The following is a 27,177-nucleotide window of genomic DNA, read 5'->3' on the forward strand; positions in this document are numbered from 1 at the left end:
TACCTTAGCAAAGAGCCACCTACCTTTTCCTAAACATGCAATAATAATAATGATCATAACCCAGCATTTATGCAGCACCTCTGAGTGTGCACTCAACACAAGAAGGGTAACATACACACCACAGACTATCCTCTTCCAGTTAGTGCTACCAAGATAGAGCTGGGTGTGTCAGGCACTGGAATCCCAATGGCTTACATAGTGCCTTCACAAAAGTGCACAGGTGGAGGTCGCAGGAACTGACAACTGTATTCTACCCAACAAACTGCAGCAGAAAACAGAGGCGTATCTAGGGAAAATAGCGCCTAGGGCAAGCACTGAAATTGCGCCCCCTGTCCAAACATCTGACACTCATCTTTCAGATAACTTTACCATAATATCAGCTGAAAAATACAAGTCAAGCTCGTTAATCTTTTAATATTTCAAAAACTATTTAGCAGTGGATGTAGCCAAACCAAAAAATGCTGGAAAACTACAAATTTCAGTATGCTGGGGCTCATGAAATACCCAAATACTATGTGGAGGTATACTTGGAAAACTAAACAGAAGTGTCTGTCTAATTCTCAGAAGTGCCTGTCTAATAGTGATGCATTGTAGCATCACTATTACATAAGTTTTAAAAATAAATGGAGAATTTGACTTTTCCCAGATACTATGAAAATAATTAAAGGATATGCAGAGTAAACTGTGTCACTGCTTGGAATATTATTCTAATATTTCAGAAAGACAGTTAAAATGAGAGAAAGAGAACAAGAAACTCCCAGTGGGCCTTAATACTAAGGATTTCACACTGATTCAAAGACAAACTCACCATTAATAGCCATATTATTAAGACATCACATTTAACTCACTTATCACAAGAAGCAAAGTAAGAGTAAATGAATACAATCTTAGCTCATAAGCTTCAGCTCATTATTCACAAGCCCTGATTCTCTGTACATAGTGCCAAACTAAATATGTGTACAGTGACTTATATTAATTAAAAAACTTTTTTTTTTACCTGTAGCTCTTTCGGGGGGCTTCCTAAAGGTTGTGGTGGGGTCTTCAAAGGTTTTCCCTCCCCCTGCTGGCCTCTAGGGCCTCACAGGGACCATCTGAGCATGTGCGGTGTTCAAAATTTTGTTTTAAAAAATGGCCACTGAAAACAAAATGGCCACCACGCATGCTCAAATGGCCTCTGCAAGGCCTGGCATGGCCTAGGGCCTCACAGAGGCCATTTGAGCATGTGCAGTGGCCATTTTGTTTTCGGTGGCCATTTAAAAAATAATAATTTTTTTAAAATGGGCCCCCCCTTCAAGTGGCACCCAGGGCACGTGCCCTGCCTGCCCCATCCTAGATATGCCCCTGAGCAGAAAGCAAGAACATCAGGAACAAAAGAAGCAGCTGCTTCCACAAAGATGACACACAAGTATATGCCGAATCAATAATGGATAACTTTTGGAGAAAGGGTGGGGAAAACCACAATATAAGTGTGCTTCAGATGCTTGTGCTATGGTAGCAATATTGTGCTATCTATGTTTGCCACCTCTAAATATTGAAAAATGAGGCAGGAAGAAAGTAAGCAAGTTCGGCTCATTGTGTTTGTCCCGTGTCTTCTGAGCTATTAAGCTTAAAAGAAAATTAAAATAGCAATTTTAAGTAAGCAAATTCAGCTTATTGTGTTTGTCCTGTGTCTTCTGAGCTATTAAGCTTAAAAGAAAATTAAAATAGCTTCAGGGTTACCTAGGCTCAAGGTTACCTAGGGGCCCACACCACTAATGAGTTAGTCCACCAGTAATGAGCTAGTCAACTGCTATGAGGCAATGTCGCTGGGCGATTATATTTTAAAAAACAAACCAGCTCCACCACTTTCTCAACACTGTCACCATAGCATTATCTAAAAAACCAGTTTAACCACCAAATTTATCACACCCAGCATTTGGGTCCTGCCCATGTTGCAATCTACATCAATCCTGCCTCTACTCTCCCACTCAAAAACTACACTATTTGTTGAGCAATAACAACTCAGTAATAATCAGTAGTTAACTGTTTCTTCCTTCTGTTTCTACTGGATGATCAATGTAATGGAGTTTATGCATATTTCTTGGTAAATGTTAGAGTCAAAATTCTGAAATAAAGTCTTCCTTTTCTTTTTCCTCCTTCTATAATCTACTCTCATCTACCACCACTCCAAATCAGGTGAAAAAACAACTTCCCTTTCCTTTCAAATGGAAAGGAGATTTCCTTTCAATTCCCATTTCCTTTCTATTTGAATGGAAGGAATTGATAGTCACCAGATTTGATGGCTTTAAGTGGGGCTTAGACAAATTCATGGAGGACAAGTCTATCAGTGGATGGCTATAGGCTACCTCCATGTTCCAAGGCAGGATGCCTCCAAATACCAATTGCAGGTGAGGAACATCAGGAGAGGTGGCATGACTTCATTTCCTTGTTGTGGCCCAGCTTCCCAAGGCATCTGGTGGGCCATTGTGTGAAATAGGGTGCTGGACTAGATAGGCCTTAGGTCTGATGCAGCAAGGTGGATCTTATGCTCTTGAGGTACAATGATCATCTTGTAATTGAGGGGAAGTCCTATCTCTTGTTATGAGTCCTTCAGTTTGGAGTGGGTAGGAGAGATGCAGGATTGTTTCCCTTTCCCTTAAACATCTGGATATGTGAAAAGGGTGGATCGTAAGAAGTTCTAAAAAAATAATAATAACTGTTTGCAGAATAGAACTGGAAACCCAGGGAAGAGACATGACCTGTATCTGCTAGTGTCATTATTTCAGTCAATGAAAGCAGGTTTGAGGAACAAAGAACCCAGGGGAAGGGAAGGAACTACAGTAGGTGTATCCTTCTCCATGCAAAAAGAAATGTTCTCCTCTGCCAAGAGAAGCTGACTAGGCATCCCCTACAGGACCTAGCCAAGTAAGAAGAGGGCATGAAAGCAAGAGAATTTATCAGTGAGACCCAGGGAAAGAACACAGAACTGATTTACTGTGAAGGTGCTGCCAATGTCAACAGAATATGTATGACTTTGGTGGGGGTATGGTAGCTCAGGTATTTTTTTCATTCTGGCTGTTGGAGCTTAGGGCTTCAAGCTACTCAGTGCTGAATACATTTTTCAAGCTCTAGAGACAAGGCACTGATCAATTTATCTGGTTATGACATGAAGGCCACGTGAAGAAAATATGTTGTGACTAAGGCAGCTCTGCTGATCTGCAAGAAAGTAATTGATGTGAACCTACAGGAACAAAAATGTTGCATTAACAAAAGTGCTAACGTATTAACCTAGCAACTAGGAAAACAGGACCTCAAAAAGGGAATGAAAAGAACAATGCTTACAGTACATATATCTTGCCAACACTGGTTTCATGCTCTGATTTTATTCTCAACAGATAAGAAGACAGGCATATAGGCACATTAAAAATGTGTGTTTACGCAGCAAAAACAAGAACAGTTTACGAAAAGCAATCAACCAACCAATCAAGGTTTTAAACAAGATTTGCTCTCCTTATATCAGGCCTGCTCAACTTAGGCCCCCCAGCTGTTTTGGGACTAGAATTCCCATAATCCAGCCACAATGGCCAATAGCCCGGAATTATGGGTGTTGTAGGCCAACATCTGCAGGAGGGCCGTTGAGCAGCCCTGCCTTAGATAAACAAAGCACCCACAAAGACAGGGGTTCCGTTCCCAACCTTGGGCCCCAGAGATTGTAGGACTACCATCATCCTCAGCCACAATGGCTTTTGGCACTGTGGCTAGAGATTATGGGAGGTGTAGTCCAACAACATCTGTGGACCCAGGTTGGGAGCCCTACTCTAGGAGAAGTCAGACACAACAGAAGATGCTAATATGTCATCTTCAGGTTTCTATCTTCTTATGATGAATATAGATATTCTCACAAATATGAAGTGACTGTGAGAATGAGAACTCAGTTCAGTCCTCGGGTAGCTCCTTAAGTTAAAATCACCAATATCTCCCAACCCCAGGCAGGCAAATATGCTTTTATGTTCAAGAACTTACCATGCCCATTTGGAACTTGCTTCTGAGTTTTCCCTTTCCTGGGGGTCGAATGGCATGAAGATGAAGCATTGTTTGTGGTCACCTTTGTGTCCTCTGTTTCCTCCTCCTCTTCTTCTTCATCCTCCTCATCCTGAGAGCTTCCAAAATATACCATGTTGCTGGGCAGGGCAGGAGAACCTAATAATAAAATAAGTGTTTTTAAAAAAGGGATCACACACATGTAAAAATCTTAATTAAAACATGGTTGTTTCAGTGTGAGGACTCAAGGAATCCAAAGAGAACATCTTTAGGGTGACCATCTCTTCCCCCTGCCCTTCCTTTCTCACTTTTTAACTGGCTCTGCTCCTATACCTTTAATAGCAGCATGACACACAGAAATTTAGTAGGTGAAGCTTTTCCTAGCTTAGAGGTAAGTGATGCAAATAGCTTTTCCTGTTGAATTTCTTGTGTCACACTTATTAAAGGTACACAAGTAGCAGGCAAATAGGTGGCAACTCCATTTCAGTTGAGAAGTTCTAACCCCATGTAAAATGAGCCAGAATTTGCTTGCATGAACCAACGGGGTATGATCAGTAAACCTATTTCTGTGTGGTGGGCATATGACTATAAAATGTATTTATTTATCATATTTTATACTGCCTGGTATGTACATCTCTATACCAATCATAAGGAGAAATGCAAGCAAAAGTGTTAACAACTGCTTCTTCTGGTTATGTTAATGAAAAATACAAATATTAATCATTAAATGTTGGGGCAATTTTTTATGTCTGTTATAAGATTAAGTAGCTTGATATGGTGTGTGCGTTTTGAAGAACTGTGTCTCAAACCAATAAAATCAAGAGTATGGGCAGCATCTGTTTTGCCAAAAGCAGCATTTCATTGCTCTTCAGGATTAGCTGGCAGAGTTTCTGCAATATTTACTGAAGTGCAAACTAAATGTTTTCATCTGGCCTGAAATCAAACTGGTACGTTACAACCACAGCAGAAACCATTTCAGTCCAAGAGCCTTCTCTGTAAATTGGGCTGTGGTTTCTGAAAAATTGGATTCTTCTCTGTGAATTATTTACCCACACTCCTCACCTTCCCCCCTCCCCTTTTCATTCTTCTCACAATTAAACACAGTCCAGCTGTGCTCTTGAGAAACACTAAAACCATTTAAGCCGTCACTGTGATTTAAGGATGAAGTCAGGTCAAGGTATGTGGGCCTTAAAGCCTGGCCCAGTAAACATGTCAAATGCCAAATGCTACATTTTTGAAAGATTGGGGGGTTTCCATCCCCTGCACTTTTGACAGGAGGCCCCATTTCAGAACTACACATAGGCAGAAAATCCTGGATGTGCTGCCTTGCCTATACCACAGTGCTGAGAATATAAGGCCTGACTTCTATTTCCATGCAGGCCTCTGTGCCAATGTAAATGTAATTTAACCCATTTAAAGGCTGCTTTTATACTTGCCAGCATGATGTAAAGGAGCCATAGTGTAAATGAGAATTGGGTCTGTAGCTTCCAAGGGAAAAGAGCAACTATACATAAACTGTTGCTCTCTGAGGAGTAATCACATAGGACAGAGTTCATTGGTGCCTCAATAACCAGGAGAAGTGCTTGGTTGGGTCAATTTAATGTCTGCGTGTAAGGCAAGGAGCAGAAAGACAGACTGCCCTTCAAAGCATGTGCCCTCCATCACTAGTGGACCATGAACAGCCTGGTATTATGGCTATGAAATACAGCCCAATTTCTTCTTTTTTCTCCTCCTTTAAAGCAGCTAGTGAAAGCAGCGGAGCATGGGACAATTGTTTATCCTCTGTGGGAGAGAAATGAGGAGGAAACTTAGAGACTGTTTATTCTTGGTGGGAGAGGAATAGGCAGGAGAGGGGGAAAGGTGGAGATAAGTGATAATCTTTGAAAATACGTAAATGGTTTTTTTCTTCTTCCAGACTAGACAGAAAGACAAAGAGCAGAGAGAACGATAATGAATAAAATAAAAGCAAAGCTAACAGCTTTGATGTACATCTACAAAATGTTTCTTTTTTATTTTTATTATTCAGGTGAGGGTCAGATTGGGAACAGACACGATCTTTTGATGATCTCAAAGAGACTGGACCTAAGTGCTGAAGAGAGATATGAAAATACACACTATCTATTTTTAATTTCATTTTCGAATTTCAGAGTACAGGAAGCCCTCGATATCCACGGACCCGCAGACCACAGTTTTGTGTATCTGTGGTTAGGTCTTGGAGACCCAGTTTCTTTATCTGTGGGTAGAATAATAGGTGAAATAAGCTTATCTGCACAAGGGCGATACAGGGATAAAGTTGTTTGGGGGCTCCCCACAAGCCCCAGTACTGAAGCTTTGCCCCTACTTTCCAGCCCCGCTGCCATGCTTTCACCTCTATTTACCTGTGGAGGCGGGTGTGCCAGCTTCTCCCTGGCTGGTGCTCGGGCCTCCCCGTTCCCTGGCTGGTGCTCCAGCTTCTCTTGCACCTGCGCACGGGCTTCCGTACTGACTAGGGCAGGGGTGTCAAACTCAATCACATAAGGGGCCAAAATCTAAAATACAGGCTAAGTCGTGGGCCCAATTTTTTATTAAGATAGTTAGTCTTAGTAGTAGAAGTATAGATCCTTCCTCACCCTGAGACTAGTAGTGTGCACGGATCAGTTCGGAGGCCATTCTACTGGCCTCCGAACCGGTCCGGACAAGGGGTGGTTTTGGTTCGGGAGGGTTAGGGTGGGGGGTTCCATTAAGGCTGGGGGGGGCTTTACTCACCCCTCCCGCGCTTTGCTGCTTTGGCGCCATAATTAGTTTAAAAAATGCGCCGCAGAATCGCTCGCCGCCCGCTCGCCGCTCTGGGGCTCCTTCTTGTCTTCAAAATCGGGTGGCAGGATACTTCCCTGCCGCCCCCGAAGCCCCCTCAAGCCATTTTAGCTCTTTAAATCTCGCCCCAGACCGAGTGCTATAGCGCTTGGGCGGGCGGCGGGGAGATGTCCACCCGTCTGCCCGCCCCCTTCCCTGCCTTCTGCGAAGTGCAGGGAGCCTTCTGCGCGCACGTGCACAGAAGCAGGGAGCCTTCTGCGCACGCGCACGCAGAAGGCTACCTGCACTTCGCAGAAGGCAGGGAAGGGGGCGGGCGGACGGACGGACATCTCCCCGCCGCCTGCCCGAGCGCTATAGCACTCGGTCCAGGGCGAGATTTAAAGAGCTAAAATGGCTTGAGGGGGCTTCGGGGGCGGCAGGGAAGTATCCTGCCGCCCGATTTTGAAGACAAGAAGGAGCCCCGGAGCGGCGAGCGGGCGGCGAGCGATTCTGCGGCGCATTTTTTAAACTAATTATGGCGCCAAAGCAGCAAAGCGTGGGAGGGGTGAGTAAAGCCCCCCCCCGCCCTTAATGGAACCCCCCACCCCAGTGCCGAACCGCAGGTCCGCGGTCCGGTGCACACCCCTACCTGAGACACCATATCACATGCCATCCTCATGCACTAATCATGTTCTGAAAATAACAACAAGCTCCATACCTGTGTACTTGCTACTGGCAGCAGGTGACTCTGGCACCGTCGTGCCTAGTGCTGGATCTCGGCAGGGAAGGGGTGTGCAGAAGCAAGGATATGAAGAAGCAACTTAGCTCACTGTTTGGGACTGGGTCCTTCTGCCTGTGGCGCGGTCAGGCACTTGTGTGGAGCGCCTTGCTCCAACCTAGCTTTGACACTGGGACTGGGTCCTTCTGCCTGCAGCGCAGTCAGGCACTTGTGTGGAGCGCCCTGCTCCTACCTAGCTTCCTGGGACTGGGTCCTTCTGCCTGCAAATGGGTACTGAGGCAGCGCGGTCAGGCGCTTGGATGCGGCACAGTCACCGCGGGCCACATAAAACGGCCAGGCGGGCAGGATTTGGCCCGCGGGCCTTGTGTTTGACATGTGTAGACTAGGGAGAGCGTGCTGTGATGTCATGTCATGGCACTTGATGCCCTCCCTACTGAATGGGGAGGCCCACATGTAGGCATAAGAGAAGCTGGTGCACCAGCCAGAGAATAGGGAGGCCCATGCGCCAGCCAGGGAGGGAAGGGGGGGTGCACAGGGTGGGGCCCTTGTGGGCCCCTTGACCCTTCGGACCCAGGGACATTTGCACCCCCTCATCCAACGGATGCTATGCCCATGTATCTGCAGTTTCTGAGTGGTCAGAAATGACTTCCAGTGTCATTTCTAGCCACCATTTTGCGGTTCTTTTTTCATCCACACACAAAAAGTCCCCCCCCCGTGAATATTCACAAAAATTTGAAGGATTTGGGAAGGCTTGCTGGACAGCAACGTATTGTGCTTTATTCTTTTTATTTCTGCTTTTTTTGGCTTAAGGAACTTAACTGCAGAGGTTTGTCTGCAGTTGCTATCAGCTTGTCTGGTGGCTACTCAGAGATGGGCTTTCTCTTGTCACGCGGAGACTTTGGAATGTGCTCCCTGCTGAAATAAGAGCCTCCCCATCTCTGGCAACTTTTTAAAAGGATGTTAAGACTAATCTGTTCATCCAGGCTTTTAATTAGACTTATAGAATTTAACATTTTTTAAAATTGTAATTGTTTTAGCATTTTAATTTAATTTTAATTTGTATTGTTTTATTGTACATCACCCAGAGATATGAATTTTGGGTGGTATATAAATATGCTAAATAAATAAATAAAATAACCCCTGGATTCTTCTAGGAGTAATGTTTCTTTCAGACAAGAACAAAACTCCCACAAATAAAGAGGGTTTCCTGTAATTGGCAATATTCAAAAGGGGTGGGATGCTGTCAAGCTGTACTCTGATACCAAGCTTGGTCCTACCCAATGTAGCTGGTAAGCTTAATGTCTGGCACACTTCGTTTCTATGTTACTTGGGAGCTCTCACTATGGCAGAAAAACTATGCAAGGGCCAAATCTTGCATCTGTAATTAGTAAACTTCATATCCTCCAATATTTCACAGATAAAAACAGGGAGAACTCCTGGTTAGGCCCAGGGGGGTGGGAACCAAGAGCCCAGGTGTGAAGCCTGGCAAATCAATAGACCAAACAAACAATCCACAGTACAACTGGGCCACAAATTAATCAAAGGCATGCAAATAGATAACTCCAGATGACAAGAGAGGCATATTCAGACATTATGAGCACCAGCAGCACGCATGCTTACAACGCAGAAAACGGGGAGAAAGTCGTGCCCCACCACTGTCGCTCACCACTTCAAGCCAAAAGATCATAATTTGGGTTTCTTCTGGCTGAAGGGGGAAGCGCCCCAACAGTGATGGCTGGTGCTTCCATGAGCATTAAACAGGATCGCCTGAAATTGTCATTTACGGAGGCATCAGCCATCACAGTCATAGTGCTTTCCCCTTCAGACAAATGGAGGGATGGACCAAACCACAGCCTATAAAATCAAGCCAAACACATATCATTCACTCTGCAGAAATTATATATTTGTACCATTTAACAAAAACTTAGAAGACACCAGCATGGTGCAGTGGTTAGAGTACTGGACTAGGACCGGGGAGACTCGGGTTCAAATCCCCATTCAGCCATGAAACTTGCTGGGTGACGCTGGGCCAGTCACTCCTCTCTCAGCCTAACCTACTTCACAGGGTTGTTGTGAGGAGAAACGTAAGTAATGTAGTACACTGCTCTGGGCTCCTTGGAGGAAGAGCGGGATATAAAATGTAAATAATAGAAATAATAGTAACAACAACAACAACAACAACGTGTCCCATTTTACTGGGGAGCTCAACAACAACATTTCCCATTTTACTGGGGAGCTCTGAGGCCAAGAGATGACTAGCCCAATTCAATCAGGCCATCAATGTCAAGCGAATTATGCATAAACTAGCCGACCTTCACAGAGCATCTATGCGCTCCTTGGGGCCAGCTGTTTCCCCCTCCCTCTCCCTCCTGCCCGGTCTCTCCTCTCTCCCCACCTCTCTCCAGCCCCACACTCTCTTGCCTTCCCACCTTCCATTCCTCCCCCCTCCCCCCACCTGCACAGAGCTGTGGAGGGTGCCAAAAAGGACCCCTCCGCTACCATTCCTGCTCCCGGGCATGAACAGGAAAGCCCCACTGCCCGTTTCTCTCCCGCCCCGGCCTCCAACGGGCACCAGGGCTGCACCCCGCCACCCATTTCCTTCCCGTTCCAGGCTGCAACAGGCATGGGGGCTTCACCCCACTGCCTGTTCCCCACTCACCCCATCCGGCACCGCCCAGGCCAGTGCCAGACTGTCCCGCTGCCTCCCGCCTCCCCCCGGCCCGCTTTTACCCCCGCCCCACTGAGGTTTCTGGCCTGGCGGCTGGGCCCACCACCACCTCCTCGCTGCTGCCGCCTCCCCACTGTGGCCGGGCCTATTGCCGCTGCTTCCCCCCCAACCTAGCCGCCCCAGTGCAACCACCGCCTCTCCCTTACCTGGGAGGGCCTGGCCTGCCGTTCTGCCACGGCCTCCTGCCCCCGGCGGCCAGGCCAGGCCAGGCTGCCTCCTCAGGCCATTTTGTGGCCTGCCGCCACCATTTTTTTCATACTCTCACTGAATGCCAAGAGCTCTCGCGAGAGTTCCACCGCCAAATTCTTCAGGACACACATGCTGGCTAAGTGTATTAAAGATATAGATATCCCATTTTAAAGCTTCCTCCATATTTCTTGGTTACAGCAAGTGAGAGACAGACAGATAGAGAGGATATGGGGTGACACACAGAGGGCAAAAAAACATGGAAAGAGGAGCAAAGGGAAACAAAGCTAGAAAGGCGCACAAAGACACTCAAAAGGAGTTCACCAATGCTCTAACCTCCCTATTTCTCTTTTTGGTTTCCTCAGTGATATATTATATTTAACTTTGCTGGCATATGCTCCTTATGTAAAATGAAGCAGGAAGAGGAAGTGGTAAGCCTCTACTTGAGCTATACCACTATACCAGAACATTTCTCCCTGACACAGTAGTTTGTTATGTGAATAGGCTTTGGTATGCTGGAACTATATGAAGATCCCCATCTGTAGTCTGAAGTGGTACAGCCCAGAAAAGAGGTCTACCACCTCACTGAGGAGTAGACCTGGATTTGAACCCAAACGTGAGGCAGGTACATGAAACATTAGCCTGGGAGACCCTATTCATGTTTCAACCAAACATTTTAAAAATGTTTTTTGTGAAAGAATAATATAGTCTACTCACCATTTTGAAGGGTAGAATGGATTACCTGGGAGAGTGCCTTGCCCCATATGTCCCAAACCAGACCTTAAGATCTTCTTTGGAGGCCCTCCTCCGAGTGCCCCTGCCAAACATGGTGAGGTGGGTGGCTACTAGGCAGAGGGACTTTATGAGAAGGCCTTTTCTGTGGATTCACCCCAGTTATAGAATAGCCTCCACAGTGAGGTTTGCCTGGCTTCATCACTTTGTTCTATTAGATGCCAGGTAAAGATCTTTTTGTTCACTTAGACCTTTTTAATTTTGATTTTAAAATCTGATTTTTAAAGCGTTTTAAAATTGCTTTGTATTCTATTTTGTATTTTCTTTTTCCCCTTTTGGTCTCATATGATTTAATTTGTTATGTGTTTTTATTTCATGTATTAATGTTGTGCTGTGAGCTGCCCAGAGAACAATTCGTTATGGGGCAGCTAACAAATAAAGTTTATTATTATTATTTGATTTTTTAAAAGAACAAAATCAATTCTGTATGTGAACAATTCTGTATTTATTGGTTAAATGAATAGTGGCTGAAAGCTCATCCCCCTTCTTCCAAAGCTGCAGGAGTTGGCTATGATTATTAGTTGATGAAAGTAAGTTACTCTGCATATGTTCAGTGGTACTCCAGTTATTCTGTATAGTAGGATACAGGACTGAACACTTGCATTTAGGAAGCTTCTAGGGCTAATCTCTGGTTCCAATTAAACTCTACAACTATTAAATCTTAAAGTGTTTTGAGTCAATCAACAGTTCTGTTTAACTGTGTAATTAGACAATTGTCAATTTTAATACAGATTACAGTTTGAGGCTATTAAATGAGAAGACTTCTCTGCAACCTACCACAAAGTGACCATTTATTATGGTTAAAATCATCAAATGCAAATTCTTAATAAAAAAAAAGTTTAGACAAACTGTATATTTGCATTTTCTGTGAGCTGAAAGCTGCTATGCTCAAATTTTAAGTTTATTACTAAGAAGAAGATAATGCTACATGCTATTAAATTATGTGCAATCTTCCTTATGGAAATGGTAAAATCTGAGGTATTTAAAACTGCAAATCATCTAAATTCCCACTTGGAGTAGTGAAAGGAGATAATTCTGATTATGTAGGTTGGAGATTTTTTGCACTTTAGAATCACGCAGACAAATTGAGGCCAAGAAGCAAATAAAAAGCCATTCCGCTCCCCTATGTCCGTGTTTTTTAGAATCCCTTTCATAACCGCATCAGTAAACTTGTAGTTTGCGTTGGAATGTGCTTATTCAGCTTTGTTTAACCTGAGCCCAATATGAATGCAGCTCAGAAAGACCCTAGTGTTACTAAGGAGGCTATTATGGCCATTTTTGGACAGGTGGTGGGGGGTTTGAGGAGTTCTTTGTGTACAGTTCTTTTGGATACAATGCTTTAAGCTCCAAGACCTCTCAGAGGTTAAGCAAGGTAGGGGGCCATCAGGTTTTAAGGCAGTGGGCTGTCAAGCACAGAATTAAACTGCTGGTATCCTTGGAAATCAAAGTTCTGCATATTATTAAAATATATGGCTGTGCAATAATTTAAAAAACAGGACTTGATTATATCAACTAATCTAAAACATCTAAATTATCTTCCTTGTCTAATCTAAAATATCTAAATTATCTCCCTTAGAATATACACAAAACTGGCCATAAATTTTGACTGTTCACATATTCCCATCCTCCATTACACCATTCCCATATTCCCAGTTCACATATTCCCATCCTCCATTAGACCAATACATAGCACGGTGATTGCCTCTATTTTTCAAGAGAGAGGCCCTTTGGCAAAAAAGTTTCAGTGTGAAAGCCATTTCTCACCAGGCCAACCTCTGTGAAGTGCAGCTTTTTTCCTAGTGCTGGGAGAGCCCCTTTAAGAGAAAGAGAGCCTTGTTAAGCCCCCAGTACCATACTAGAAGGCATTGATGGAACACTTGGATGGGTAGTCCTTCCCAGAGATTCCCCACAGAGCTCTAGTGTGTGCCTTCCAAGATGGTGCCATCTTGGCTCCATTTCTCTCAAAGGAATCCTAATGATACGAGACAAAGCACAGTGGGAATATTTGCCTCTACATAGTGCCGGGGGAGGCAGAGGCTATACAGAATATTAAACTAAAACTTCACACAGACTTAACAAACAATTAGTCAGGGAGCCACCCTGACTAGGTTGATGGGAGATGCCACTGGCTCCTGAGCTTTGCAATTAAGAACTCTGACACAGCAACTCATATATAGTAACAGCAGAGATTAATTTGGGCTCAATTTGGACTGGGTCTGAGTTCACTCATTTAATCTCAGGCCAGTGCAAATCAGGCCCTTACCTGCTACCTAAGGTCTCCCCACTACTCTTTCTCTTCCAAACTTATCCTACACAAGTGGGGTCAACTGTGGGAAGGGTAGAGATCTCATGATGGCAGAAACCTTAGATGAAAGGCCTGGAGGCCATGAACAGATTTGGAAGCATCCACTGTCCCCCAGGATGAACTGGAAATTCAGTTTTCAGTTATTCCCATTTCTGTTCATTAAGCCAAAAGCATGAGGAACCATGACATTCCTCTCTGGTCATGATGATCTGTACACTTATAGGAGTATCAAGGCCTTAAGCCTAACAAACTCTGTAAGTATAACAAAATCCTATGAGATAATGATTATAACCAACTCTCCTCTTAAGACTAAGAGGAGAGGAGAGCTGGTCTTGTGGTAGCAAGCATGACCTGTCCCCATAGCTAAGCAGAGTCTACCCTGGTTGCAAATGAATGGGAGACTAGAAGTGTGAGCATAGTCGAATATTCCCCTCAGGGGATGGAGCTGCTCTGGGAAGAGCAGAAGGTTTCAAGTTCCCTCCCTGGCTTCTCCAAGATAGGGCTGAGAGAGATTCCTGCCTGCAACCTTGGAAAAGCCGCTGCTAGTCTGTGAAGACAATACTGAGCTAGATAGACCAATGGTCTGACTCAGTATATGTCAGCTTCCTATGTTCCTGCTATCTAAGAAGCTTAGGTAAAAATGATTAGAGGCAATTCCACAAAACTCAAGAAATAAGAAATGTGTTGGTATATAAAATACACATGTCAAAACATCATCCAAAGAGAGGAGTTCAGATCTTTAGGATATTCTATGTCAAATATAACACTAAAAATAGAAGAGATGGGAAATATTTTCTCCCTAAACAATTTAAATAGTTACTGTTTCAATGCTATATCATTTAAATAGTTACTGTTTCAATGCTATATAAACAATGCTGTTTCAATGCTTACTACTATGCTATGTAACATTTTTAAAGAACACTAGGCTGTCTTAGAATTTATGTGTTTAACTTTACAAGAAGAAGAAGAAGAAAGGAAGAAGAAGAAGAAATGAAGGTAGCAAGGGCTGGCTGTTTCTAGCACTGTGGCATCTAGGATATACTGTGTGAAGTAGTATTTAAAAATGTTAGCATAACAAGTTAAGAACAAAAATAGGTAAAGGGGACACAACAGTGCAAAGAGTGTTATCAAAATCCCAAAAGATGAAACACAGTTAAGTCAAGCCAAGAAGAACACAAAGCTGACTTCACAACTTTATGACACTACTGAAGATGGAAGTTAGCTTTCCAAGGCATTGCCTGCTGCACAGTAGGGAGTCTATTCTTAGAACACCAAACAGGTTTGGAACCCCTGCATTTGAACCAGTTCGAACGCGGGGGCGGCTTTAAGGATGGGAGAGGGTACACTTCCCCCACCCAGCACTTCCCCCTCAGACGCTCTGTGTAGAAATAGTCCGGCGGGGTAGCAGCGTACCTCCTTGCCACCCCGTTGTTTCAGTGACCAGAAGTCAGCACCCTCCCCCATCCTTAAAGCCACCCCCACCCCACCATCAGCTCAAAGGGAGTCGGTTCCATGCACATCCCTACTCCATAGCAACTCTTGTCTGCCTTTCAGCTTCAACAGACAACGGTGTGGCAGTGGTGAGGAACCTCAGGAGGGCAAAGCCAGATGTGCTACATAGAGCACACCTGGAAGGGGGAGGAGAATGGCCAGTGTCCAGCCTCTGGGCCAGTGTCAGTGTTGCAGGAAGGTGGGGTGAAGCCCACAGCAAGGGTAGCAGGGTGTGTGTGTGTGTGTGTGCGCGCGCCTGCACTTGCTGCCCCTCAGTGCACTCACACCTTAGGCCATCACCTCAGTTTGCTTCATGAAAGCAGCACCCCTGGTTTACTCAGCTCAGGCTCCAGTGCTTACTTGAAATTCTAAATATTGTTAGGGTTCAAAGGCACATGAAAGATATTGAGTATGATGCTGGCAAAACAAAGAAAGTCCAGTGTTCTGTTCAAGTCAGTTTCAGTACATTCCAGAACATAAAATAATATGTCAATAGCAAAGGAAGAAGAGGCTTATTCCTGAGTAATTCCTACACTTGCTCAATTTCCATCATGCAAAATAAAAAGGATCCTGTCCTATTTGAGTTAGGAATTTGTAAAGGGGGAGGAGGACAGTGTTCTCTCTATTTTTTTTCATCTGTGGGAGGAATGAGTTTTGTTCTGGGTGGCAGTATCAAGGCAGTGTGCGTGCACGTATATTCAGAGTGGGGCCTTCCTGATTCAACTTGAGTGGGATCTAAAATTAACTGAGTGGACTAAAAAGAATCTGTGAGCGGACGCACATGCACACACCTTAGAGGGAACACTGGAGGAGGACTATACTATAATCAAGGCAGTCAATGTGGAAGGAAAGTGGAGTCACTGCCTTATCCAGCAAGTAAGGATCAGTTAAAAGGCAGCACACAGTGTAGGTGAGACCTAGAAGGTTAGAAACAGGAAGATCACAAATATTGCTTCAATTTCCCAAAAGGAAAAAGTGCAAAATGTTGTTTAAATTGTGATGTGCCACCCAAAGGGAAAAAAGAATCTCTTTGCGATTAATCACCAAAACGCACTTTAAAAAGTGGAAGTTAATACCTGTTTACTGTGAGGAAGAAGGTTGTTATTCAGCGAATATGGTGAAGACTTACAGGAGAACCCTGTTATTTGTAGGGGTTCTGTTCCAGGGAGGGGGCATGGATAAAGAATCCATGAATAACAGGGCATTACAGTGAATGCAAATTGGGGTGTTTAGGTTCCCACACCATCCCAAATTGCCCCACAAAGGGACAAAACAGGCCAAATAAAGCGCCCTACTGTGCTCCACTGCTCACAAGGAGTCCGAAGATGCCCCCTGAAGTAAAAATGGTGGCCAGAACTGAGATCATTTCTGGCCACCCTGACCCGCAGATATTCTCCCCACCCCAACCCCCACATGAGGAAGGCTGATTTGGAATGATCTGGAGTGGAGAAGAGGAAAGGATAGTGGTGGTTGTACTAAGTCTTTTCCCCCCACACCCCTCTCCTCTTCCTGACAGGGTTCTTGACACATGTAGATCACATGCATTTTGAACCAAATGGGGCAAAAAAGTAACTTTGAGGAGTGATTTTGAGCAGTAACTTTGAGGACTTTGATTTTGAGCAGTGGGCAGAGAAGGGGTAAAGCAACCCCGGCCATGCATGGCTCAGATTCCCTTTCTGAAGCTGCTTTCCCTAGGAAAAACAGCTGCAAGGCTTCGGTTACATGCATACTATAGGTACTGTAGTTCTGCCCTCACTCCAGCATGTGAAGATATTTTGGGAGAGCTTTCTGGAACTCTCTACATAGACCACAGACAGTTTACATACACAAGGTTTACTAGCCTGAAGTGTACAAGGCACATTCTGCAACAGGAAAGAGGGATGTTTTCTTTTACCTTTCCCCTAACTTCCCCTTCCTTCCCACTTACACAATTTCCTCTTTATGAAACCTTAGTTTTCCCCCTTTCCCTCTTCACCAAGTGAATGTGACTCAATTGTGGCCTACAATTAGCAGGTATATAGTGTGTGTGTGGCGGGGGGTGGGGATACCATCATCAAGTTACTACAGAATGGATAAAATGTAGTATTGGAAAGAACAAACAAGTTTGAAGATAATGTGTTCTCAAGCACCCTGGAATGAATTTTGTGCCCAGATATTTTTCTCTAATGAGATATATCCAGATGCCATACAAATATTTTCTTCTCATAATTGGGCAGAACTGAGTATTAGTTAATTGTTTTTGTTAAAAGGCAACATTTAAAAAATAAGATAGAGAATTATGGCCTGGGACCAAATTAAAGCACTACTTTTAAAAAGTATATACTGTGCTAAGACCTGAACTCCTTCAAACATGCTGCACTTCACTATACAGAAATTATTCTGGCATCACATAATAAAGCAGCAATGATCATTATTCCAGATGCTGGAAGTTTAAATAAATGTTGATACCTATTTGACACAGATCATCTGGATAAGAAGCAAAATGACCATATCCTCTACACAGGGAGAGAATGTGACACATAGTTCCAGAGGGTGGAATCACAACACATAGTGTGAGGGTGGAACCCCAACATATAGTGTTGCATACAACCTACAAGCACTTTACTACAGAACTACTTAGCTATGGGTTTGACACACAAACACAACTTACATAGACACACCTACCTCACAGGGTTGTTGTGAGCATAAAAATAAGCATGTACACCGCTCTGAGCTCCTCGGAGGAAGAGCGGGATATAAATGTAACAATAAATTAAAATAAATTAAAATAAATTAAATTAAATAAAATAAAAATAAAATAAAATAAAATAAAATCCTTTTCCTGGCAAATGGAAATTCCATGTATGCTCCTACTGGTCTATCTGTAGACCATGACACTTGTAAGGACAGTGCTTTATTATCATATGCACAGTTAATCTGCAGAAATGAAACATATAACAACAAGGAACAAGCAGTTGGAGTGCAGCTCTTGGAATCTGAGGTCTGTTTCCCTAGAGTGGTAAGGTAAGAAAAAACAAAGCTTACCTCGAAGGCAGAGAAACGTAAGGAAATCTTCTGTCTTGGGCTTCCTTTTAGAGAGGTCAGAAATCTGTGTAGCTGGAGGGGGCAATAATGGCTCCACTATCTTCACTGGAGTTGTGCTGGGACTATTTGGCTGAGACTGAGCAAACTTTCGTTGTGCTTGCAGCCTTGGCCTAAGAAAAACAGATGAAACACAAATGCAATTAGGAGACTGGAAGCAGAGCAAAAGATGGATCAAATTAGTTCTGATGTAAGATGAAGGGGCAAGATCTTAAAACTAGTGCCAATATGGCCTTCCCATAAAGCTGCCAACTACTCAGTATATTCATGAATACAGTAATTGGTTATTCAATCTGACAGAAGTATCGAATTCTGCTTTTATTTAAAAAGGCAAGCAGATTGTACAATAATAAAATAAGCCTCATTAGAGGCACACACACACACACTATTCAGACTGTAAATAGATTTCAGTTTTTCATCCTTCCTGAATATCACATGCACGTTTTTATAGAAGATGTACAGCTTAATTCTTTAAGACGTGGAAACAAAAATAAGTTGAGAAATAAGGGTATGGAAAATATTTAGCAAATACAGACATCTGCAATAATTAGGTACGTTCAAGAAAAGCTTACTTTTCAAAATGATATTTTCAAAATTAATAAATGAAAACCACCTAAGTGCCTGGGTCTTTGATATTTGCTATAGGAAATGCTATTTCTTGCAGTGAACAGTACACTAATTTTGAAACTTCTCTGTTCAAATGAGCAACTTTTTTGTATTCTGATACAACTCTCAAGTACAAAACATACATGCATATCTTATTTCAATGGTTTCACATGTTCTGTCTCAAATACATCTAAGTGGCAATGAGAAAAAAATGACATCTATCACAGCATATACAATGCTGCTAGAACTATGCAGTTTCATGTGGTTGCATTCTACATTAGTATGATAGGCTGAAGCCACTTGGGAGAAGGAAAATGCCATGATTTCCCTTCAAAGCTCCATCCCTTCCTGGGAACTGACAGTAATAGCACTGGGAGTAATCAAGTCATCTAATCCTGCAATGTGGTCTACCTATTAGCAGAACAATGGGGGTTGTGGCTACATGGAAGCGTGAGCTATGTTGCTTAGGTAATGTAAGAAAAGGTCATTTCTGTAACAGAAACAGAATCTCTACAGTGGTGTAACCCTGTTCAAAATTCCAGGAATACAATTTATTACATGACAGATAAATACTATCAGGCACTTGAACTAGGTCATGATCCAGAATATGAGTTATAGGAGAAATTCAAATGATTCAGTGATGTCCTCTGTGCCACCTTTGGTCCACAGAAGACCTCCTTTCAAATTAGATTTCTCCACAGTCCATGCAACTCAATCTGATTATGTATTATCTACCAGAATGCCTGCATGGCTGCAGGATGGCTAGAGAGCCTACAATCCCTGACTGGCTAACACCTTTGATTTTGAAAGCATCCCAGCATCTCCGAAACCAGTGCCAAATTCATGTCATTTCACCAGCTGAAAATGAATGCTCTTGGTTTCTCTCCAAGCTGCTGTCATTTGAATAAACATTCCCAGATTGTCCCTTCACACACTCTTAGTGAGAATTACCACATGTTTATTCACATTTTTCCCTTTCCACAAAATGCAGTATTATACATGCATCAACTACACTTCTCTGCAGCAGGTCAAATATTCTCACAAGTATACATGCAAGGCTCCCCTGGCATAGAAGGAGAAGGTGGAGGCAGTGGGAGCAGAAAATGCACCAAGTGTGTATCGAGCTGTGCCCCACATACAAGTCCTTTGAATCATACTGTTTTGTTGCTTTTTAAGTCTGGAGGAGAAACAAATGACAACATTCTTCTGCCTGTGATTTGTGCTCTTGTGGGACAACATCTGCAAGAGGGCCAAAGCTGTGCAGCCCTGGTACAGAGCATTCAGCATCAGACGAAGTTTCACACATACACAGGTCCACTGGACAATTAGTCGGGGAGCTGCCATTGGCTCCTGGGGTTTACAGTGGAGAACACTGACCTAGGAGTTCTAAGCCCCAGACGGAAAGACAATGATATTGAGACTATTACTATGCCTGTAATTCACTCTCTAGAATAGGGTGGGGGTGGGTGTTTCCATAAAGTAGGTTACACTTTTAAAAAAGTAAGTAAGTGTGTGTGTGTGTGTGTGTGTGTGTGTGTGTGTGTGTGTGAGAGAGAGAGAGAGAGAGAGAGAGAGAGAGAGAGAGAGAAGGACAGTCTCAGAACACATTTGCAATCCTTACACTGCCTTTAAGGAATGTCTTTTTATTATCCACTATAATACAAGTAGCAAGCAACATTCAACACTTTCAACTCCTTATAATGCAGCATTTATATCCTTAGTGTGGCTATAGAGGCAGGCATGTGTATGTTTGGTAATTTTTACACTATAAGCAATACGTTAAGCACTAGAGTCAGTGAGAGGGAATGGGGGAAGCAAAGAGCACAGAAAATATCCAGGACATGGAGAGCTGCTCTTAAAAACAAGTGAGGAGGGAATGGCTCCGAGCAGGGGCATAGCAAGGCTGGAGTGAGTCCTGGGACAAAATGTGACGATGGGCCTGTATTTTCCAGCAACCTTCTTCAGAGAGACAGGGGGCAGAGAGCAACCAGCAAGCTGTTGCTCAGCCAGAGCCCACCCATCCCCAGGAGGGGCCCAGAGACACACACCCCCAATTCTAGCTATAACCTTGGCTTTCACCGCCATCTCCCACACGTGGCCTACCACCAAATCCCATTGCTATGTCTGGCACTCACTTCTTTGCCTCTAAGCAGGTATCTACAAGGCCAGGTATCAGCTTACCTCTGGACTAGATTTGATCCAGAGACGTCCAGTTGCTAATCGCTAATGTACAATGCACTGAATAATGTAATAAATGACTGTGCTTCAGAAGCAAGTCACATGAGCACGGCATTTCATGTCGGTCAGAAGCCCCTTCACACTCGTCACAAATTGTCTCATCTTCGCTACTCGTACTCTCCATGATATTTTATGAACGACCTCTGGAGAAAAGAGGCTGGATTTTCAGGTACTGGGTAAAAGACACTGGGATAGTTCATGGTTCTATGCCATGTAAACCCCCTATGCCATGTAAACCAGGTATAAACCCACTTGCCTCACAATTTTCTGCATCAAGAAATGAGGAGAACTGGTCTTGTGGTAGCAAGCATGATTTCTCCCCTTAGATAAGCAGGGTCTGCCCTGGCTGTATATGAATGGGAGATCGCACGTGAGCACTGTAATAGAAACGCTCTGGGAAGAGCAGAAGGTTTCAAGTTCCCTCTCTGGCTTCTCCAAGATAGGGCTGAGAGAGATTCCTGCCTGCAAGCTTGGAGAAGCCGCTCCCAGTCTGTGAAGACAATACTGAGCTAGATAGACAAATGGTCTGACTCAGTATATGGCAGCTTCCTATGTCCCTAGTAAAAAGACTGAGAAAGAACCCAAAACGCATACCACAGCTGAAATGCTCATATGTTTGAAACAGCTTGTGGTTCATCAATACACATAATCTATTTTAATTTGCTTTTTGCTATTTTATGTAAAAGAAAAATATGTTTTTAGGGAGTCATCGTTCTTAAACCAGCAGGTATCAAGAAAGTAGACATACAACAGTCCTTAACTTAAGGACATACTTTAAACATCTGAAACACAAATGTTCTGCTGAATAAATAGGCTGTCAGCCATTGCATGAAAAAGGGAACACATTACTGAATAAGAAGCTGTCACAGAAATGTGAATAATGCATGTGTTGTCTGTTGCCAATTGATTAGTTTAAAAAGAAGTTTCCCCTCTTGAAAACAAACACAAACAACCATGTTAGTTTAAAAACCAGCCAGGCAACAACAAACTTGGTTTATTCACATAGTGAGCGAGTAATTAAAGAAAAGAACTGTGAAGCTTTTTGCATAATAAGAAATACCACAAAAGTGATAAACCATTCAAAACTAATTAAGTATATATAAATGTCTTTTCAGCTGAATAAAAATCTTGGTGCATTCTATACTAAAAGAATTTACACAAATCAACATTACTGACCTAATGCTCTAAGAAGATATGGTTTAATATTAGCATCATTAATTACCACAGAAGAACAATTCATTTCTTTCCTTTACATCATACATTTGTCTGCATTGTTACCTGGAAAGCAGATACATAAGCACTCATAGCTACACTAGAAAATAGCTAATACTACCATCCAGCTGTTTTATTACACATCATAAACCTCATCACAGAACTAATAACTGACAATGTCAAAGAAGCCCCCTTCCCTTCCCCTCTATCTAGTATTACTAAGGACTGTTCAAAATATTTGGCAGCAACATGGTTTGAGATATGCTAGCAAAAGGTGACAGATTAGGATATCAGGAAGAAATAATCTGATGCATGTCAAACAGTTCAAATTTTACTTTCATTCTTTCAAACAGAAACTTTCCCACAAATCTACGTTATCTGTTACATTCATGCTTCAGACAAGCTGCCACCTCAACCCCCTCCCCCGCAAAAGTATGATATACTACAGATACCTGGATTTTATTCTATATTTCAGAATTCTGCAATTCAAGTTCAAGGAATGCAGGGGGACCTCGGTAATTGTGGGTCCAGCACTCGTGGCTTCATGTATCTGCAGTCAGGTAATTAGCACCTGACCTCGGCTTTCGTGAAAACAAACAAACCAGAGAGGAAAGGTTTAAAGCCTCATATCCGTGGGTTGTGGGAAATGACTTTGGAGGTTATTTCTGGCCGCCATTTTGACTGCCAGAGAGATCGGGAGCCATTTTATGGCTCAGAACCAGGCAAAACCCACAATTTTTGGCCAATTTTTGGCACCATGGATAACAGTAGGGCACTTTGAGGGACCATTTGGGGGCGATTGGAGAAAACATGACAAAACCCAGCAATTTTTGGTGTCTGGGAACCTAACCTCCAAATTCCCATTGCCGTAATGCACCGTTATTCGTGGATCCACTATCCGTGGGCTCCCCGTGAAACATAACCCCCATGAATAATGGGGTTCTCCTGTATTTATGGACAGGACCTGGGTAGAACTAGGGTTCAGCTAAAAGACTGTGCCTACCTTTTTACTGTCACTGTTGTCAAAAATACACCTGTTTTTTGGTGGGCTTTCATTCAAATGCCTCATGACATTTCAGCTATTTGTGGTCCTAGGCACTAGAAGGAAATATGCAAAAGCCCTGAAAGGCCAGCTTTTAAGGCTCTAGGGAACAGTGCAGTCCCATAGGACATAATTAAGAAGACTTCTGAGGCCTGAGAGCAAGAGAACTCATCAGATCACCTCAGGGATTGCACGACAAGCCTGAGGAAGCTCCCCAACTTTATGAGCTAAAGTTTTAACTGAATCCCTCCAAAACTTCCTCCTTAGTCCATGTGACGGAAAACAAACCCACCTAGTTCCATCACTGCCTGCACTCACATGGATGGGGAAGTGTGGCTTACAGAGATAATATAAACTGGTTCTATCTGAGTTTTAGCTCAGTCAGTCAGGGAGCTTCTCTGAGCTATGTCTCTGTGGCCTAGATCAAGGACTACACAAATCAGCCTCTGGAAGCTTTTGCACTACTCTGTATGAGCTGTGACTAGTGTACAAGACTTGAACAAAGAGCAGAAAACACACACACAATCTTTCGTGAGTTTTGCTCAGGTGTTCAGATTAAAGATCCTCTCTCATCAAGCATGCAGATTTTGGCATGAATTTCACAAAAATTCAGCTCAGTGCTAGATGTAAGTAGACATGGAAGAAAAAGAAATAAAGGTTGTAACTGGAGTGGAGAGAGGCAATAAAAGTAGTGGGAATGTATATGAAACTGTGCTTTCTGAATGGAACACACTGCCTAGTAACTTTCAAATGCATTTCCATAACAATGAGGTCTAGAAACATGTAAAAATGTAAGCCAATATTCTCAAGTCAAATACAAAGCTTCAGGCAAAATTCCATACAGAGAGGAAACAAGCAGAGTCTTTGCAATAGCTTAGAATTATCAAGACAAGGCAATAAGATTTAAAATAGATGATCTAATTCAGCCAAGATATATTCTGCACAGGAGGTTAGCTTAGATGATTAAAATGGCCTCTTCGGTGGCCTTCGGACTATGAAATTATATCAGGCTGTAGGATCAGCTCTGCTCTCATAGCACGGAGATATTTATAGCATATAACAACATAAATGGTTTAGTCACTAATGGGCACCCAATCAAATGGAGCAACATGCAGCTTCTGCTGACCACAGTGCAGTCACACACAAAGGCAATGCTCATCTAGCAATGCAATACAAGGGGTCAGGAAATGAGTGGTTAGTAACAAAGGTTTAGCAATGAGACACAACAATTTAACTTGATTTCTCCCAGTAAGATCTCCGGTAACTGCTTTGTCATTAGACCGTTGAGACTGTATTCTGTGCTTTCTAAGCAAGACCATAGAAAATCACATTTTCCTGCTTGGGCTGGGTAACTGGAGTTAGATGGTGCTTTGAATAACTTTCTGAGATAGCCACAAAGATTTCAGTAAAGGTTTACCCATTTCTCCAACCTCTTATACCATAAGGCTGATTTGAGCAGCAAATTATTTGTCCAAAAGGAATTGGTACTTGCAACTAACTAGAGTCGCTCTAAGAAATGGGGCTGAAGTAAGCAACATGAAGGGCACTAGTGCCTTTTTAAAGGTTTGCTAACTCACCAAAGGCAACTGCAATGGAAGAATGCCAGCCACCTAGGATGCAGAGAGCCAATCCATACAGTCTGTCACGCTTTTAAACATTCTCTTTAAACCTCTATTCATTTGTGACCCATTTTAACCAATACCCCACCCTTCTTTTATCACACTTACTTATTCCTTCCACCTTCATGCTTTTTGGTCAGTCTCGTATACCATTTCAAACAAATGATATCATTTGGGCTTTCCTATCCTAGGCTTTCAAATACAGGAGAAGCTCCTTATTTGTGGTTCCGTGTAACCTCAGGGTGTCTAATAGACACCCATTTCCAGTATCTGCGGATACAATAGGGTTAAAATGCACATCTCCACAATTCCTAGGGGGCCAGAAGTATCCGCGGAGGTAACTTCCACCTACCATTTTGTCTAAAGGAGCCATTTTATGGCTCGTTTCTTTATATATTAAAAAAAAAGGACATCGCCCCCCCTACCCCCGGTGTGATTTTTGGAGGTATTTTGTCTTTTAGGAAACATTCCTGGGCACATGGGGGACCAGTGGAGCACGCCACAATAAGTTTTTCCATTTTGTTTTCTTTTGCTTTGCTTTTCCCCTCCACCCTGGAACCTAACCCTACATTCCACATAGCCATAACGCCTCGTTACTCGCAGTTCCATTACTCGTGGTAGTAGGTGAGGAACAGAACCCCACAAGTAACGAAGTTCTCCTGTACTGTTGCTTCAAAAGCTGATTTAGAACTTGCAGTTGTCTAACGTGGACTTTCGATTGGATCAAAGCTCGATATGGACATTTTTCAGATATGGAAGAATCTGGTCTTTCTAAAAGTTTACATAATTTTCTATGGGTTACCAAAAAGAGAAAAGACTCAGAGATTCAATCACATACTGTTAGAAGTAGTCTTTTACATTGTTGGGATAAATATCAGAATAAATCCAATGGTTTCTCCTTTGATATCAATTTCAAATGCATATTTTCATGAAAAATGACTTGGGAAATTTGGATTATGGGCAGAAAAATCTTGTACTTTGCAGAATTTATTAGTTGATAATGTGAAATTGAAACCTATTCAAATGCTCATAAAGGAGTAACCCTAACCTTCCTAGTTTCAGTATATTCAAATGGGTTCAATTGTTCAACATGAATTACATAGATAAAGAGGGAAACTTAGGGATTTGACTGATTTTGACAATTTTAATTTAAAAAAAAAAATCCTGATCATTTGCTTGGTACAGGTCTATAAATTGTTATTGGAATATGATAATGAAACAGAACAAGTAAAGGTGTGATGATTAGATGGATGCAGATTATAAATAAAACAATTGATTTTAGTGGTTGGGAATATCAATGAAAGCAAGGTATTAAATTTACCCTCAGCAATAATTTGTGGGAGAACTGGTATAAAATGTTATTCGGTGGTATGTTACTCCTATGAGTATTCATAAAATTGATAACAGCTGGTCGTGTGGTAGCAAGTATGACTTGTCCCATTAGCTAACCAGGATCCACCCTGGTTGCATTTGACTGGGAGACCACAAGTGAGCACTATAAGATATTCCCCTCAGGGGATGGAGCCTCTCTGGGAAGAGCAGAAGATTCAAAATTCCCTCCCTGGCATCTCCAAGATAGGGCTGAGAGAGATTCCTGCCTGCAATCTTGGAGAAGCCGCTGCCAGTCTATGTAGACAATACTGAACTAGACCAATGGTCTGATTCAGTATATGGCAGCTTCCTATGTTCCTAAAAGAATGTAAGTATCACATAAGGACATTTTATCGTATGTGGTGGACATGCAATACCACCCAATCATTTTGGAAACAAATACACTGTAAAATGGAGCAAATTTTAGGTATCAAATTTCCTTTTCTACCAGAAATCTTTCTTTTAAGTTTGACAAAATCTTATATTCCGGTGAAGTATACTGATTTGTCTCTATACATTATCACGGCAGCGAGGATTCTTTATGCAGCCCATTGGCGTTCTTCTATAATCCCCTCTTTAGCTGATTTGGTTTATTAAATTATGGGACTATGCCTCTGTTTCCAAAGTTTCGGCTTATGTGAATAACTCTCCATCAGAATCCTTTTTATTAACTTGGGAACTTTCATAACATACAATGTTCAACAAGGTCATTTTTTGTTTCAGAGATCTGGTTTCGATTTGTGCTCTATGATTTCGTGATTGGAATCCAGTTGGTGGAAGTTGTCTGTCTCATTATTTATTTATTTTTTAATTTTCTCTTTTTACTTTATCCTGATTATTGATTCTTGGCATAAAACTTTGTATGCTTTGATTTCAAGAGATGGACTTTCTTTTTTCTCTGTAATTTTTTTTTAAACAAAACTTGAAAAATGCCTGTCATAAGGATGGGTGGAGTGTATATCAAGGGAAAGCCTT

The 27,177-nt window shown here is 42.6% G+C and overlaps 1 protein-coding gene across 5 annotated transcripts in view; it reads right to left on the reverse strand.

The window, feature by feature from the left end:
- The window catches only part of JARID2 (jumonji and AT-rich interaction domain containing 2), a 307,280-nt gene that overhangs the window by 61,785 nt on the left and 218,318 nt on the right, over positions 1-27,177 (reverse strand). The window contains exons 1-3 of one of the 5 annotated variants that reach the window (XM_053249990.1): positions 23,174-23,445; positions 18,058-18,227; positions 4,003-4,179 (exon numbers count right to left, since the gene is read on the reverse strand). In XM_053249990.1, the coding sequence (XP_053105965.1) occupies positions 4,003-4,179; positions 18,058-18,227; positions 23,174-23,226 (400 nt within the window). In that variant the 5' untranslated portion in view covers positions 23,227-23,445. Of the gene's footprint in view, positions 1-4,002; positions 4,180-7,510; positions 7,647-10,405; positions 10,506-18,057; positions 18,228-22,622; positions 22,758-23,173; positions 23,446-27,177 lie in introns of those variants that run through there. The other 4 variants (XM_053249991.1, XM_053249989.1, XM_053249993.1 and 1 more) reach the window with 4 other exon arrangements.

The sequence above is a fragment of the Hemicordylus capensis genome, chromosome 4, assembly GCF_027244095.1.
Source record: "Hemicordylus capensis ecotype Gifberg chromosome 4, rHemCap1.1.pri, whole genome shotgun sequence".
In the NCBI taxonomy this organism is placed as follows: domain Eukaryota; kingdom Metazoa; phylum Chordata; class Lepidosauria; order Squamata; family Cordylidae; genus Hemicordylus; species Hemicordylus capensis.